The sequence below is a fragment of the Hemitrygon akajei genome, chromosome 1 (assembly GCF_048418815.1).
Source record: "Hemitrygon akajei chromosome 1, sHemAka1.3, whole genome shotgun sequence".
NCBI lineage: Eukaryota > Metazoa > Chordata > Chondrichthyes > Myliobatiformes > Dasyatidae > Hemitrygon > Hemitrygon akajei.
This window is the reverse complement of record NC_133124.1, coordinates 186688529-186705586: the sequence shown is the minus strand read 5'-3', so window position 1 is coordinate 186705586 and position 17058 is coordinate 186688529. Positions and strand designations below refer to the sequence as shown.

Here is a 17058-nt window from a genome sequence, read left to right as displayed (position 1 = left end):
CCTCTCTCATGCCTCTATAATTCTCTTTACTCCACTCCAATACTGATACATCTGACCTTAGCTTCACTCTTTCACATTGCAGGGTGAGTTCTATCATATTGTGACCACCGACACCTAAGGGTTCCTTTACCTTAAGTTCAAATCTGTTCATTACTCAACACCCAATCCAGAAAAGCTGATCCCTCAGTGGGCTCAGCCACAAACTGCTCTTAAAAAAAAATAAATCTGCTATGCGTTCTACAAATGCCCTCTCATGGAATCCAGCACCAACACAATTTTCTAAATCTACCTGTGTATTGAAATCCCCCCATAACTGTTGTAACATTGTTCTTTTGACATGCGTTTTCCATCTGCCGTTGTAATTTGTGGCCACCTGGCTGCTGTTCGGAGGCCTGTGTATAACTCCCATTAGGGTCTTTTCCTCTTGTAGTTTCTTAACTCTACCCACAAGGATTCTATATTTTCCCATCCTATTTCACTTCTTTCTAAGGATTTTACTTCATTTTGTTTTTAACCAATAGGGCCACCCTAACCCCACACCCCCTGCCTACCTGCCTGTCCTTTTGATCCAATGCGTATCCTTAGATGTTAAGCCCCCAATTATAAACTTATATTATAATAATATTATTATAACCTTATTATTTTAAGGTTTTAATTATATCCAATTATAAGCCACAACCCAGTGATGCCATAATGTCACACATACCAATCTCTAACTGTGCCGTGCCATAAGATTATCTATTTTAATCTGTAAGCGCAATTAAATATAACACCTTCAGTCCCGTATTCGCTGCCTTTTTTGATTTTGACCCCTCTACACTGCAGTTCACCCCACTGACTAAATTTGCCCTGTCATCTGCCTGTCCTTCCTGACAGTCTCACTTCACCCTGCCTCTGGTGGTATACCCACTGCCCCATCCTCAGCCCTATCATTCTGGTTCCCAACCTGCTGCCAAATTGGTTTAAAACACTCCCCAAAACAGTTCTAGCAAGGATGTTGGTCCCCCCTTGGGTTCAAGGGTAACCCATCCCTTTTGTACGGATAAAACCTTCCCCAAGAAGAGAGCCAATGATCTAAAATTCTGAAGCCCTGCCCCCCTGCATCAGTTCCTTAGCCAGGCATTCACTTGCCAAATCATCCTGTTCGTGCCCTCACTGGCGCGTGGCACAGGCAGCCATCCAGAGATTGCGACCCATGAGGTCCTGCTTTTCAGCTTTCTACATAGCTCCCTAAATTCCCTCTTCAGGATCTCATCCCTTTTCCTGCCTATATCATTGGTACCAATATATAGGTAGCTCACCCTCCCCCCTTAGACAAAATCTGAGACGTCCTGACCCTGGCACCTGGGAGGCAACATTGTCTCTATCAGAATCTTGTGTCTACTCCTCTAACTGTGGAATCCCCAGTCAGTACTGCAGTCCTTTTCTCCCTTCTTCCCCCCCTTTCCCTTCTGAGCCACAGTTGTTACACCCCCCCAACAGTATCCATAGTTACTATTGAAGGGACAGTCTGTTTTGGCTGCCCATTTCCTTTCCCTCTCCTGACAGTCACGCAGGTACCTGCCTCCCCTCAGCTCAGGGGGTGACTACCTCCCTGTGGCTCCTATCTGTCACCCCCCTCAGTTTCCTGTACGAGCCGAAGGTCATCTCCAGCTCCAGTTACTTAACCCATTCCCTGAAGAGCTGCAGCTCGATGCACCCGAACTGATCACAATTTTCCAGGTGTGGTCTAAGCAGGGTTTTTATAGATCTGCAACATAACCTCGTAGTTCTTGAACTCAACCCCCCCCCCCCCCCCCTTGACTAATGAAGTCCCACGCTCCAAACGCCTTCTTCACCCCCTATCGACACAGGTGTTGACAGGGTGATTGGGGAGGACTGTAGGATGGACAGAGCAGATGCAGGGGTTGCTCTCCGGTGTTACCCATTGCGTGACTCTAACCCTACCGGTTTCCCGGCAGCATGTGAACCCTTTCCACAGCGTGTGTCAACCCCCCCCCCCCCACCCCAGTGGCGCGTGACCAACCCCCTCCCCCGTGGTGCCTGACGCAGCCTCTCTTGCGGTCAGCAGGCGGGGCCCAGGGCTGCGGGGGAAGTCGACGGCACATGGGCCTTCATGTCCTGCCCTGCGGAGAACGAGTGTCTCAACGGGCACCATGACTGCGACGAGACGCAGAACTGCACTGACCGGCCCCAGGGCTTCGAGTGTGTGTGTCGTTCCGGCTACATGCATGACAGGTGAGGGGCGGCGAAGGGGGTGAGTCGGGATAGCCGAGGTCAGAGAGTGTGGGGGGGGGGGGGGGGAACGAGACAGGAGAGCTGAGTTCAGTGAGTGTGGGGGGGGAACGAGACAGGAGAGCTGAGTTCAGTGAGTGTGGGGGGGGGAACGAGACAGGAGAGCTGAGTTCAGTGAGTGTGGGGGGGGAACGAGACAGGAGAGCTGAGTTCAGTGAGTGTGGGGGGGGAACGAGACAGGAGAGCTGAGTTCAGTGAGTGTGGGGGGGGGAACGAGACAGGAGAGCTGAGTTCAGTGAGTGTGGGGGGGGAACGAGACAGGAGAGCTGAGTTCAGTGAGTGTGGGGGGGGGAACGAGACAGGAGAGCTGAGTTCAGTGAGTGTGGGGGGGGAACGAGACAGGAGAGCTGAGTTCAGTGAGTGTGGGGGGGGGAACGAGACAGGAGAGCTGAGTTCAGTGAGTGTGGGGGGGGGGGGGAACGAGACAGGAGAGCTGAGTTCAGTGAGTGTGGGGGGGGGGAACGAGACAGGAGAGCTGAGTTCAGTGAGTGTGGGGGGGGGGAACGAGACAGGAGAGCTGAGTTCAGTGAGTGTGGGGGGGGGAACGAGACAGGAGAGCTGAGTTCAGTGAGTGTGGGGGGGGGAACGAGACAGGAGAGCTGAGTTCAGTGAGGTGTGTGGGGGGGGGGAACGAGACAGGAGAGCTGAGTTCAGTGAGTGTGGGGGGGGGGGGGAACGAGACAGGAGAGCTGAGTTCAGTGAGTGTGGGGGGGGGAACGAGACAGGAGAGCTGAGTTCAGTGAGTGAGTGTGTGGGGGGGAACGAGACAGGAGAGCTGAGTTCAGTGAGTGTGGGGGGGGGAACGAGACAGGAGAGCTGAGTTCAGTGAGTGTGGGGGGGGGGGGGGGGGAACGAGACAGGAGAGCTGAGTTCAGTGAGTGTGGGGGGGGGGGAACGAGACAGGAGAGCTGAGTTCAGTGAGTGTGGGGGGGGGGGGAACGAGACAGGAGAGCTGAGTTCAGTGAGTGTGGGGGGTGGAACGAGACAGGAGAGCTGAGTTCAGTGAGTGTGGGGGGGGGGAACGAGACAGGAGAGCTGAGTTCAGTGAGTGTGTGGGGGGGGGAACGAGACAGGAGAGCTGAGTTCAGTGAGTGTGGGGGGGGGGAACGAGACAGGAGAGCTGAGTTCAGTGAGTGTGGGGGGGGGGGGAACGAGACAGGAGAGCTGAGTTCAGTGAGTGTGGGGGGGGGGGGAACGAGACAGGAGAGCTGAGTTCAGTGAGTGTGGGGGGGGGGGGAACGAGACAGGAGAGCTGTGTTCAGTGAGTGTGGGGGGGGGGAACGAGACAGGAGAGCTGAGTTCAGTGAGTGTGTGGGGGGGGGGGGGGAACGAGACAGGAGAGCTGAGTTCAGTGAGTGTGGGGGGGGGAACGAGACAGGAGAGCTGAGTTCAGTGAGTGTGGGGGGGGGGGAACGAGACAGGAGAGCTGAGTTCAGTGAGTGTGGGGGGGGGAACGAGACAGGAGAGCTGAGTTCAGTGAGTGTGGGGGGGGGGGGGAACGAGACAGGAGAGCTGAGTTCAGTGAGTGTGGGGGGGGGGGGGACGAGACAGGAGAGCTGAGTTCAGTGAGTGTGGGGGGGGGGGGGGAACGAGACAGGAGAGCTGAGTTCAGTGAGTGTGGGGGGGGGAACGAGACAGGAGAGCTGAGTTCAGTGAGTGTGTGGGGGGGGGGGGAACGAGACAGGAGAGCTGAGTTCAGTGAGTGTGTGGGGGGGGGGGAACGAGACAGGAGAGCTGAGTTCAGTGAGTGTGGGGGGGGGGGGGAACGAGACAGGAGAGCTGAGTTCAGTGAGTGTGGGGGGGGGGGGACGAGACAGGAGAGCTGAGTTCAGTGAGTGTGTGGGGGGGGGGGGAACGAGACAGGAGAGCTGAGTTCAGTGAGTGTGTGGGGGGGGGGGGAACGAGACAGGAGAGCTGAGTTCAGTGAGTGTGGGGGGGGGGGGGGAACGAGACAGGAGAGCTGAGTTCAGTGAGTGTGGGGGGGGGGGGACGAGACAGGAGAGCTGAGTTCAGTGAGTGTGTGGGGGGGGGGGGGGAACGAGACAGGAGAGCTGAGTTCAGTGAGTGTGGGGGGGGGGGGGAACGAGACAGGAGAGCTGAGTTCAGTGAGTGTGGGGGGGGGGGGGAACGAGACAGGAGAGCTGAGTTCAGTGTGTGGGGGGGGGGAACGAGACAGGAGAGCTGAGTTCAGTGAGTGTGGGGGGGGGGGGAACGAGACAGGAGAGCTGAGTTCAGTGTGTGGGGGGGGGAACGAGACAGGAGAGCTGAGTTCAGTGAGTGTGGGGGGGGGGGGGAACGAGACAGGAGAGCTGAGTTCAGTGAGTGTGGGGGGGGGGGAACGAGACAGGAGAGCTGAGTTCAGTGAGTGTGTGGGGGGGGGGAACGAGACAGGAGAGCTGAGTTCAGAGAGTGTGGGGGGGGAATGAGACAGGAGAGCTGAGTTCAGTGAGTGTGGGGGGGGGGGGGGAACGAGACAGGAGAGCTGAGTTCAGTGAGTGTGTGTGGGGGGGGGGAACGAGACAGGAGAGCTGAGTTCAGTGAGTGTGGGGGGGGGAACGATACAGGAGAGCTGAGTTCAGTGAGTGTGGGGGGGGGGGGGGGGGGAACGAGACAGGAGAGCTGAGTTCAGTGAGTGTGGGGGGGGGAACGAGACAGGAGAGCTGAGTTCAGTGAGTGTGGGGGGGGGGGGGGAACGAGACAGGAGAGCTGAGTTCAGTGAGTGTGGGGGGGGGGGGGAATGAGACAGGAGAGCTGAGTTCAGTGAGTGGTGGGGGGGGGAACGAGACAGGAGAGCTGAGTTCAGTGAGTGTGTGGGGGGGGGAACGAGACAGGAGAGCTGAGTTCAGTGAGTGTGGGGGGGGGGGAACGAGACAGGAGAGCTGAGTTCAGTGAGTGTGGGGGGGGGGGAACGAGACAGGAGAGCTGAGTTCAGTGAGTGTGGGGGGGGGGGGGAACGAGACAGGAGAGCTGAGTTCAGTGAGTGTGGGGGGGGGAACGAGACAGGAGAGCTGAGTTCAGTGAGTGTGGGGGGGGGAACGAGACAGGAGAGCTGAGTTCAGTGAGTGTGTGGGGGGGGGGGAACGAGACAGGAGAGCTGAGTTCAGTGAGTGTGTGGGGGGGAACGAGACAGGAGAGCTGAGTTCAGTGGAGTGTGTGGGGGGGGGGAACGAGACAGGAGAGCTGAGTTCAGTGAGTGTGGGGGGGGGGGGAACGAGACAGGAGAGCTGAGTTCAGTGAGTGTGGGGGGGGGGAACGAGACAGGAGAGCTGAGTTCAGTGAGTGTGTGGGGGGGGGGAACGAGACAGGAGAGCTGAGTTCAGTGAGTGTGTGGGGGGGGGGGAACGAGACAGGAGAGCTGAGTTCAGTGAGTGTGTGTGGGGGGGGGGAACGAGACAGGAGAGCTGAGTTCAGTGAGTGTGGGGGGGGGAACGAGACAGGAGAGCTGAGTTCAGTGAGTGTGTGGGGGGGGGGAACGAGACAGGAGAGCTGAGTTCAGTGAGTGAGTGTGGGGGGGGGAACGAGACAGGAGAGCTGAGTTCAGTGAGTGTGGGGGGGGGAACGAGACAGGTGAGCTGAGTTCGGTGAGTGTGTGGGGGGGGGAACGAGACAGGAGAGCTGAGTTCAGTGAGTGTGGGGGGGGGGGGGAACGAGACAGGAGAGCTGAGTTCAGTGAGTGTGGTGGGGGGGGGGGGGAACGAGACAGGAGAGCTGAGTTCAGTGAGTGTGGGGGGGGGAACGAGACAGGAGAGCTGAGTTCAGTGAGTGTGGGGGGGGAACGAGACAGGAGAGCTGAGTTCAGTGAGTGTGGGGGGGGGGGAACGAGACAGGAGAGCTGAGTTCAGTGAGTGTGGGGGGGGGGGTGGGAACGAGACAGGAGAGCTGAGTTCAGTGAGTGTGGGGGGGGGAACGAGACAGGAGAGCTGAGTTCAGTGAGTGTGGGGGGGGGGAACGAGACAGGAGAGCTGAGTTCAGTGAGTGTGGGGGGGGATCGAGACAGGAGAGCTGAGTTCAGTGAGTGTGTGGGGGGGGGGAACGAGACAGGAGAGCTGAGTTCAGTGAGTGTGGGGGGGGGAACGAGACAGGAGAGCTGAGTTCAGTGAGTGTGGGGGGGGACGAGACAGGAGAGCTGAGTTCAGTGAGTGTGGGGGGGGGGGGGAACGAGACAGGAGAGCTGAGTTCAGTGAGTGTGGGGGTGGAACGAGACAGGAGAGCTGAGTTCAGTGAGTGTGGGGGGGGAACGAGACAGGAGAGCTGAGTTCAGTGAGTGTGGGGGGGGATCGAGACAGGAGAGCTGAGTTCAGTGAGTGTGTGGGGGGGGAACGAGACAGGAGAGCTGAGTTCAGTGAGTGTGTGGGGGGGGAACGAGACAGGAGAGCTGAGTTCAGTGAGTGTGGGGGGGGGGGAACGAGACAGGAGAGCTGAGTTCAGTGAGTGTGTGGGGGGGGAACGAGACAGGAGAGCTGAGTTCAGTGAGTGTGGGGGGGGGGGAACGAGACAGGAGAGCTGAGTTCAGTGAGTGTGTGGGGGGGGAACGAGACAGGAGAGCTGAGTTCAGTGAGTGTGGGGGGGGGGGGAACGAGACAGGAGAGCTGAGTTCAGTGAGTGTGTGGGGGGGGGAACGAGACAGGAGAGCTGAGTTCAGTGAGTGTGGGGGGGGGGAACGAGACAGGAGAGCTGAGTTCAGTGAGTGTGGGGGGGGGGAACGAGACAGGAGAGCTGAGTTCAGTGAGTGTGGGGGGGGGGGAACGAGACAGGAGAGCTGAGTTCAGTGAGTGTGTGGGGGGGGGAACGAGACAGGAGAGCTGAGTTCAGTGAGTGTGGGGGGGGGGAACGAGACAGGAGAGCTGAGTTCAGTGAGTGTGGGGGGGGGAACGAGACAGGAGAGCTGAGTTCAGTGAGTGTGGGGGGGGGGGAACGAGACAGGAGAGCTGAGTTCAGTGAGTGTGGGGGGGGGGAACGAGACAGGAGAGCTGAGTTCAGTGAGTGTGGGGGGGGGAACGAGACAGGAGAGCTGAGTTCAGTGAGTGTCGGGGGGGGGAACGAGACAGGAGAGCTGAGTTCAGTGAGTGTGGGGGGGGGGGGAACGAGACAGGAGAGCTGAGTTCAGTGAGTGTGGGGGGGGGAACGAGACAGGAGAGCTGAGTTCAGTGAGTGTGGGGGGGGGGGAACGAGACAGGAGAGCTGAGTTCAGTGAGTGTGGGGGGGGGAACGAGACAGGAGAGCTGAGTTCAGTGAGTGTGGGGGGGGGGGAACGAGACAGGAGAGCTGAGTTCAGTGAGTGTGTGGGGGGGGGGAACGAGACAGGAGAGCTGAGTTCAGTGAGTGTGGGGGGGGGGGAACGAGACAGGAGAGCTGAGTTCAGTGAGTGTGGGGGGGGGAACGAGACAGGAGAGCTGAGTTCAGTGAGTGTGGGGGGGGGGGGGGAACGAGACAGGAGAGCTGAGTTCAGTGAGTGTGGGGGGGGGAACGAGACAGGAGAGCTGAGTTCAGTGAGTGTGGGGGGGGGGGGAACGAGACAGGAGAGCTGAGTTCAGTGAGTGTGGGGGGGGGAACGAGACAGGAGAGCTGAGTTCAGTGAGTGTGGGGGGGGGAACGAGACAGGAGAGCTGAGTTCAGTGAGTGTGGGGGGGGGGGAACGAGACAGGAGAGCTGAGTTCAGTGAGTGTGGGGGGGGGGGGAACGAGACAGGAGAGCTGAGTTCAGTGAGTGTGGGGGGGGGAACGAGACAGGAGAGCTGAGTTCAGTGAGTGTGGGGGGGGGGGGGGGGGGAACGAGACAGGAGAGCTGAGTTCAGTGAGTGTGGGGGGGGGGGGGAACGAGACAGGAGAGCTGAGTTCAGTGAGTGTGGGGGGGGGGAACGAGACAGGAGAGCTGAGTTCAGTGAGTGTGGGGGGGGAACGAGACAGGAGAGCTGAGTTCAGTGAGTGTGGGGGGGGAACGAGACAGGAGAGCTGAGTTCAGTGAGTGTGGGGGGGGGGGGAACGAGACAGGAGAGCTGAGTTCAGTGAGTGTGGGGGGGGGGGGGAACGAGACAGGAGAGCTGAGTTCAGTGAGTGTGGGGGGGGGAACGAGACAGGAGAGCTGAGTTCAGTGAGTGTGGGGGGGGGGAACGAGACAGGAGAGCTGAGTTCAGTGAGTGTGTGGGGGGGGGGGGGGGGAACGAGACAGGAGAGCTGAGTTCAGTGAGTGTGGGGGGGGAACGAGACAGGAGAGCTGAGTTCAGTGAGTGTGGGGGGGGGACGAGACAGGAGAGCTGAGTTCAGTGAGTGTGGGGGGGGGGGAACGAGACAGGAGAGCTGAGTTCAGTGAGTGTGGGGGGGGGAACGAGACAGGAGAGCTGAGTTCAGTGAGTGTGGGGGGGGAACGAGACAGGAGAGCTGAGTTCAGTGAGTGTGGGGGGGGAACGAGACAGGAGAGCTGAGTTCAGTGAGTGTGGGGGGGGGGGAACGAGACAGGAGAGCTGAGTTCAGTGAGTGTGTGGGGGGGGGGGGAACGAGACAGGAGAGCTGAGTTCAGTGAGTGTGGGGGGGGGGGGAACGAGACAGGAGAGCTGAGTTCAGTGAGTGTGGGGGGGGGGAACGAGACAGGAGAGCTGAGTTCAGTGAGTGTGGGGGGGGGAACGAGACAGGAGAGCTGAGTTCAGTGAGTGTGGGGGGGGGAACGAGACAGGAGAGCTGAGTTCAGTGAGTGTGGGGGGGGGGGGGGGGGAACGAGACAGGAGAGCTGAGTTCAGTGAGTGTGGGGGGGGGAACGAGACAGGAGAGCTGAGTTCAGTGAGTGTGGGGGGGGGGAACGAGACAGGAGAGCTGAGTTCAGTGAGTGTGGGGGGGGGAACGAGACAGGAGAGCTGAGTTCAGTGAGTGTGGGGGGGGGAACGAGACAGGAGAGCTGAGTTCAGTGAGTGTGGGGGGGGGAACGAGACAGGAGAGCTGAGTTCAGTGAGTGTGGGGGGGGGGGGAACGAGACAGGAGAGCTGAGTTCAGTGAGTGTGTGGGGGGGGGAACGAGACAGGAGAGCTGAGTTCAGTGAGTGTGGGGGGGGGGAACGAGACAGGAGAGCTGAGTTCAGTGAGTGTGGGGGGGGGGGAACGAGACAGGAGAGCTGAGTTCAGTGAGTGTGGGGGGGGGGAACGAGACAGGAGAGCTGAGTTCAGTGAGTGTGGGGGGGGAACGAGACAGGAGAGCTGAGTTCAGTGAGTGTGGGGGGGGGGGAACGAGACAGGAGAGCTGAGTTCAGTGAGTGTGGGGGGGGGGGGAACGAGACAGGAGAGCTGAGTTCAGAGTTGTGTGGGGGGGGGGGAACGAGACAGGAGAGCTGAGTTCAGTGAGTGTGGGGGGGGGAACGAGACAGGAGAGCTGAGTTCAGTGAGTGTGTGGGGGGGGGAACGAGACAGGAGAGCTGAGTTCAGTGAGTGTGGGGGGGGGAACGAGACAGGAGAGCTGAGTTCAGTGAGTGTGGGGGGTGGAACGAGACAGGAGAGCTGAGTTCAGTGAGTGTGGGGGGGGAACGAGACAGGAGAGCTGAGTTCAGTGAGTGTGGGGGGGGGGAACGAGACAGGAGAGCTGAGTTCAGTGAGTGTGGGGGGGGGGGGAACGAGACAGGAGAGCTGAGTTCAGTGAGTGTGGGGGGGGAACGAGACAGGAGAGCTGAGTTCAGTGAGTGTGGGGGGGGGAACGAGACAGGAGAGCTGAGTTCAGTGAGTGTGGGGGGGGGAACGAGACAGGAGAGCTGAGTTCAGTGAGTGTGTGGGGGGGGGGAACGAGACAGGAGAGCTGAGTTCAGTGAGTGTGGGGGGGGGGAACGAGACAGGAGAGCTGAGTTCAGTGAGTGTGGGGGGGGGAACGAGACAGGAGAGCTGAGTTCAGTGAGTGTGGGGGGGGGGAACGAGACAGGAGAGCTGAGTTCAGTGAGTGTGGGGGGGGGAACGAGACAGGAGAGCTGAGTTCAGTGAGTGTGGGGGGGGGGGGAACGAGACAGGAGAGCTGAGTTCAGTGAGTGTGGGGGGGGGGAACGAGACAGGAGAGCTGAGTTCAGTGAGTGTGTGGGGGGGGGAACGAGACAGGAGAGCTGAGTTCAGTGAGTGTGGGGGGGGGAACGAGACAGGAGAGCTGAGTTCAGTGAGTGTGGGGGTGGGAACGAGACAGGGAGAGCTGAGTTCAGTGAGTGTGGGGGGGGGGAACGAGACAGGAGAGCTGAGTTCAGTGAGTGTGGGGGGGGGGAACGAGACAGGAGAGCTGAGTTCAGTGAGTGTGGGGGGGTGGGAACGAGACAGGAGGAGCTGAGTTCAGAGTGTGTGGGGGGGGGGAACGAGACAGGAGAGCTGAGTTCAGTGTGTGTGGGGGGGGGGAACGAGACAGGAGAGCTGAGTTCAGTGAGTGTGGGGGGGGGGAACGAGACAGGAGAGCTGAGTTCAGTGAGTGTGGGGGGGGGGGAACGAGACAGGAGAGCTGAGTTCAGTGAGTGTGGGGGGGTGGAACGAGACAGGAGAGCTGAGTTCAGTGAGTGTGGGGAGGGAACGAGACAGGAGAGCTGAGTTCAGTGAGTGTGGGGGGGGGGAACGAGACAGGAGAGCTGAGTTCAGTGAGTGTGGGGGGGGGAACGAGACAGGAGAGCTGAGTTCAGTGAGTGGTGGGGGGGGGAACGAGACAGGAGAGCTGAGTTCAGTGAGTGTGGGGGGGGGAACGAGACAGGAGAGCTGAGTTCAGTGAGTGTGGGGGGGGGGAACGAGACAGGAGAGCTGAGTTCAGTGAGTGTGGGGGGGGGAACGAGACAGGAGAGCTGAGTTCAGTGAGTGTGGGGGGGGGAACGAGACAGGAGAGCTGAGTTCAGTGAGTGTGGGGGGGGAACGAGACAGGAGAGCTGAGTTCAGTGAGTGTGTGGGGGGGGGGGAACGAGACAGGAGAGCTGAGTTCAGTGAGTGTGGGGGGGGGGAACGAGACAGGAGAGCTGAGTTCAGTGAGTGTGGGGGGGGGGGGAACGAGACAGGAGAGCTGAGTTCAGTGAGTGTGGGGGGGGGGGGAACGAGACAGGAGAGCTGAGTTCAGTGAGTGTGGGGGGGGGAACGAGACAGGAGAGCTGAGTTCAGTGAGTGTGGGGGGGGGGAACGAGACAGGAGAGCTGAGTTCAGTGAGTGTGGGGGGGGGAACGAGACAGGAGAGCTGAGTTCAGTGAGTGTGGGGGGGGGGAACGAGACAGGAGAGCTGAGTTCAGTGAGTGTGTGGGGGGTGGGGGAACGAGACAGGAGAGCTGAGTTCAGTGAGTGTGGGGGGGGGGGAACGAGACAGGAGAGCTGAGTTCAGTGAGTGTGGGGGGGGGGAACGAGACAGGAGAGCTGAGTTCAGTGAGTGTGGGGGGGGAACGAGACAGGAGAGCTGAGTTCAGTGAGTGTGGGGGGGGAACGAGACAGGAGAGCTGAGTTCAGTGAGTGTGGGGGGGGAACGAGACAGGAGAGCTGAGTTCAGTGAGTGTGGGGGGGGGGGAACGAGACAGGAGAGCTGAGTTCAGAGTGTGTGGGGGGGGGAACGAGACAGGAGAGCTGAGTTCAGTGAGTGTTGGGGGGGGGGGAACGAGACAGGAGAGCTGAGTTCAGAGTGTGTGGGGGGGGGAACGAGACAGGAGAGCTGAGTTCAGTGAGTGTGGGGGGGGGAACGAGACAGGAGAGCTGAGTTCAGAGTGTGTGGGGGGGGGGGAACGAGACAGGAGAGCTGAGTTCAGTGAGTGTGGGGGGGGGAACGAGACAGGAGAGCTGAGTTCAGTGAGTGTGGGGGGGGGAACGAGACAGGAGAGCTGAGTTCAGTGAGTGTGGGGGGGGGGAACGAGACAGGAGAGCTGAGTTCAGTGAGTGTGGGGGGGGGAACGAGACAGGAGAGCTGAGTTCAGTGAGTGTGGGGGGGGGGAACGAGACAGGAGAGCTGAGTTCAGTGAGTGTGGGGGGGGGGGAACGAGACAGGAGAGCTGAGTTCAGTGAGTGTGGGGGGGGGAACGAGACAGGAGAGCTGAGTTCAGTGAGTGTGGGGGGGGGGAACGAGACAGGAGAGCTGAGTTCAGTGAGTGTGTGGGGGGGGGGGGAACGAGACAGGAGAGCTGAGTTCAGTGAGTGTGTGGGGGGGGGAACGAGACAGGAGAGCTGAGTTCAGTGAGTGTGGGGGGGGGGAACGAGACAGGAGAGCTGAGTTCAGTGAGTGTGTGGGGGGGGGGGAACGAGACAGGAGAGCTGAGTTCAGTGAGTGTGGGGGGGGGGGGAACGAGACAGGAGAGCTGAGTTCAGTGAGTGTGGGGGGGGGAACGAGACAGGAGAGCTGAGTTCAGTGAGTGTGGGGGGGGGAACGAGACAGGAGAGCTGAGTTCAGTGAGTGTGGGGGGACGAGAGAGCGAGTCAGAGTGGGGGGGGAACGAGACAGGAGAGCTGAGTTCAGTGAGTGTGGGGGGGGGGGGAACGAGACAGGAGAGCTGAGTTCAGTGAGTGTTGGGGGGGGGGGAACGAGACAGGAGAGCTGAGTTCAGTGAGTGTGGGGGGGGGGAACGAGACAGGAGAGCTGAGTTCAGTGAGTGTGGGGGGGGGGAACGAGACAGGAGAGCTGAGTTCAGTGAGTGTGGGGGGGGGGAACGAGACAGGAGAGCTGAGTTCAGTGAGTGTGGGGGGGGGAACGAGACAGGAGAGCTGAGTTCAGTGAGTGTGGGGGGGGGGAACGAGACAGGAGAGCTGAGTTCAGTGAGTGTGGGGGGGGGAACGAGACAGGAGAGCTGAGTTCAGTGAGTGTGGGACGGCTGAGGGGGGGGAACGAGACAGGAGAGCTGAGTTCAGAGTGTGTGGGGGGGGAACGAGACAGGAGAGCTGAGTTCAGTGAGTGTGGGGGGGGGGAACGAGACAGGAGAGCTGAGTTCAGTGAGTGTGGGGGGGGGGGGGAACGAGACAGGAGAGCTGAGTTCAGTGAGTGTGGGGGGGGGAACGAGACAGGAGAGCTGAGTTCAGTGAGTGTGGGGGGGGGAACGAGACAGGAGAGCTGAGTTCAGTGAGTGTGTGGGGGGGGGGAACGAGACAGGAGAGCTGAGTTCAGTGAGTGAGTGTGTGGGGGGGGGGAACGAGACAGGAGAGCTGAGTTCAGTGAGGAGTGTGTGGGGGAGGGAACGAGACAGGAGAGCTGAGTTCAGTGAGTGTGGGGGGGGGAACGAGACAGGAGAGCTGAGTTCAGTGAGTGTGTGGGGGGGGGGAACGAGACAGGAGAGCTGAGTTCAGTGAGTGAGTGTGTGGGGGGGGGGAACGAGACAGGAGAGCTGAGTTCAGTGAGTGTGGGGGGGGGAACGAGACAGGAGAGCTGAGTTCAGTGAGTGTGTGGGGGGGGGAACGAGACAGGAGAGCTGAGTTCAGTGAGTGAGTGTGTGGGGGGGGGGGAACGAGACAGGAGAGCTGAGTTCAGTGAGTGAGTGTGGGGGGGGGGGAACGAGACAGGAGAGCTGAGTTCAGTGAGTGTGGGGGGGGGGAACGAGACAGGAGAGCTGAGTTCAGTGAGTGGGGTGGTTGGGGGGGGGAACGAGACAGGAGAGCTGAGTTCAGTGAGTGTGGGGGGGGGGGAACGAGACAGGAGAGCTGTGTTCAGTGAGTGTGGGGGGGGGGAACGAGACAGGAGAGCTGAGTTCAGTGAGTGTGTGGGGGGGGGGAACGAGACAGGAGAGCTGAGTTCAGTGAGTGTGGGGGGGGGGGGAACGAGACAGGAGAGCTGAGTTCAGTGAGTGTGGGGGGGGGAACGAGACAGGAGAGCTGAGTTCAGTGAGTGTGGGGGGGGGGAACGAGACAGGAGAGCTGAGTTCAGTGAGTGTGGGGGGGGAACGAGACAGGAGAGCTGAGTTCAGTGAGTGTGGGGGGGGGGGAACGAGACAGGAGAGCTGAGTTCAGTGAGTGTGGGGGGGGAACGAGACAGGAGAGCTGAGTTCAGTGAGTGTGTGGGGGGGGGGAACGAGACAGGAGAGCTGTGTTCAGTGAGTGTGGGGGGGGGGAACGAGACAGGAGAGCTGAGTTCAGTGAGTGTGGGGGGGGGGGGAACGAGACAGGAGAGCTGAGTTCAGTGAGTGTGGGGGGGGGGGAACGAGACAGGAGAGCTGAGTTCAGTGAGTGTGTGGGGGGGGGGGAACGAGACAGGAGAGCTGAGTTCAGTGAGTGTGGGGGGGGGGAACGAGACAGGAGAGCTGAGTTCAGTGAGTGTGGGGGGGGGGGGAACGAGACAGGAGAGCTGAGTTCAGTGAGTGTGGGGGGGGGGGGAACGAGACAGGAGAGCTGAGTTCAGTGAGTGTGTGGGGGGGGGAACGAGACAGGAGAGCTGAGTTCAGTGAGTGTGGGGGGGGGAACGAGACAGGAGAGCTGAGTTCAGTGAGTGTGGGGGGGGGGGGGAACGAGACAGGAGAGCTGAGTTCAGTGAGTGAGTGTTGGGGGGGGGGAACGAGACAGGAGAGCTGAGTTCAGTGAGTGTGTGGGGGGGGAACGAGACAGGAGAGCTGAGTTCAGTGAGTGTGTGGGGGGGGGGAACGAGACAGGAGAGCTGAGTTCAGTGAGTGTGGGGGGGGGGAACGAGACAGGAGAGCTGAGTTCAGTGAGTGTGGGGGGGGGGGGAACGAGACAGGAGAGCTGAGTTCAGTGAGTGTGTGGGGGGGGGGGGGAACGAGACAGGAGAGCTGAGTTCAGGAGTGTGTGGGGGGGGGGGGGGAACGAGACAGGAGAGCTGAGTTCAGTGAGTGTGGGGGGGGGGGGAACGAGACAGGAGAGCTGAGTTCAGTGAGTGTGGGGGGGGGGGGGGAACGAGACAGGAGAGCTGAGTTCAGTGAGTGTGGGGGGGGAACGAGACAGGAGAGCTGAGTTCAGTGAGTGTGGGGGGGGGGGGGGAACGAGACAGGAGAGCTGAGTTCAGTGAGTGTGGGGGGGGGGGAACGAGACAGGAGAGCTGAGTTCAGTGAGTGTGTGGGGGGGGGGGAACGAGACAGGAGAGCTGAGTTCAGTGAGTGTGTGGGGGGGGGGAACGAGACAGGAGAGCTGAGTTCAGTGAGTGTGGGGGGGGGGGGGAACGAGACAGGAGAGCTGAGTTCAGTGAGTGTGGGGGGGGAACGAGACAGGAGAGCTGAGTTCAGTGAGTGTGTGGGGGGGGGGGAACGAGACAGGAGAGCTGAGTTCAGTGAGTGTGGGGGGGGGGGAACGAGACAGGAGAGCTGAGTTCAGTGAGTGTGGGGGGGGGGGAACGAGACAGGAGAGCTGAGTTCAGTGAGTGTGGGGGGGGGGAACGAGACAGGAGAGCTGAGTTCAGTGAGTGTGTGGGGGGGGGGGAACGAGACAGGAGAGCTGAGTTCAGTGAGTGTGTGGGGGGGGGGGGGAACGAGACAGGAGAGCTGAGTTCAGTGAGTGTGGGGGGGGGGGGAACGAGACAGGAGAGCTGAGTTCAGTGAGTGTGGGGCGGGGGGGGGGAACGAGACAGGAGAGCTGAGTTCAGTGAGTGTGGGGGGGGGGGAACGAGACAGGAGAGCTGAGTTCAGTGAGTGTGGGGGGGGGGGGAACGAGACAGGAGAGCTGAGTTCAGTGAGTGTGGGGGGGGGGAACGAGACAGGAGAGCTTGAGTTGGGGGGGGGAACGAGACAGGAGAGCTGAGTTCAGTGAGAGGAGTGGGTGGGGTGGGGGGGGGGAACGAGACAGGAGAGCTGAGTTCAGTGTGTGTGGGGGGGGGGAACGAGACAGGAGAGCTGAGTTCAGTGAGTGTGTGGGGGGGGGGGGAACGAGACAGGAGAGCTGAGTTCAGTGAGTGTGGGGGGGGGGGGAACGAGACAGGAGAGCTGAGTTCAGTGAGTGTGGGGGGGGGGGGGGAACGAGACAGGAGAGCTGAGTTCAGTGAGTGTGTGGGGGGGGGGAACGAGACAGGAGAGCTGAGTTCAGTGAGTGTGGGTTGGGGGGGGGGGAACGAGACAGGAGAGCTGAGTTCAGTGAGTGTGTGGGGGGGGGGAACGAGACAGGAGAGCTGAGTTCAGTGAGTGTGGGGGGGGGGGGGGAACGAGACAGGAGAGCTGAGTTCAGTGAGTGTGGGGGGGGAACGAGACAGGAGAGCTGAGTTCAGTGAGTGTGGGGGGGGGGGAACGAGACAGGAGAGCTGAGTTCAGTGAGTGTGGGGGGGGGGGGGGAACGAGACAGGAGAGCTGAGTTCAGTGAGTGTGGGGGGGGGGGGAACGAGACAGGAGAGCTGAGTTCAGTGAGTGTGGGGGGGGGGGGGGGGAACGAGACAGGAGAGCTGAGTTCAGTGAGTGGGGGGGGGGAACGAGACAGAGAGAGCTGAGTTCAGTGAGTGTGGGGGGGGGGGGAACGAGACAGGAGAGCTGAGTTCAGTGAGTGTGTGGGGGGGGGGGGGGGAACGAGACAGGAGAGCTGAGTTCAGTGAGTGTGGGGGGGGGGGAACGAGACAGGAGAGCTGAGTTCAGTGAGTGTGGGGGGGGGGGGAACGAGACAGGAGAGCTGAGTTCAGTGAGTGTGTGGGGGGGGGGGGGAACGAGACAGGAGAGCTGAGTTCAGTGAGTGTGGGGGGGGGGGGGGAACGAGACAGGAGAGCTGAGTTCAGTGAGTGTGGGGGGGGGGAACGAGACAGGAGAGCTGAGTTCAGTGAGTGTGGGGGGGGGGAACGAGACAGGAGAGCTGAGTTCAGTGAGTGTGGGGGGGGGGGAACGAGACAGGAGAGCTGAGTTCAGTGGTGTGTGGGGGGGGGGAACGAGACAGGAGAGCTGAGTTCAGTGAGTGTGGGG

General features: G+C 60.5%; 1 protein-coding gene across 1 annotated transcript in view; it reads left to right on the top strand.

Moving 5' to 3' along the window:
• megf8 (multiple EGF-like-domains 8) overlaps positions 1-17058 on the top strand; it is a 179892-nt gene that overhangs the window by 95349 nt on the left and 67485 nt on the right. Inside the window, 1 exon segment of the mRNA XM_073046496.1 lies at positions 2069-2238. Within this exon segment, the coding sequence (XP_072902597.1) occupies positions 2069-2238 (170 nt within the window).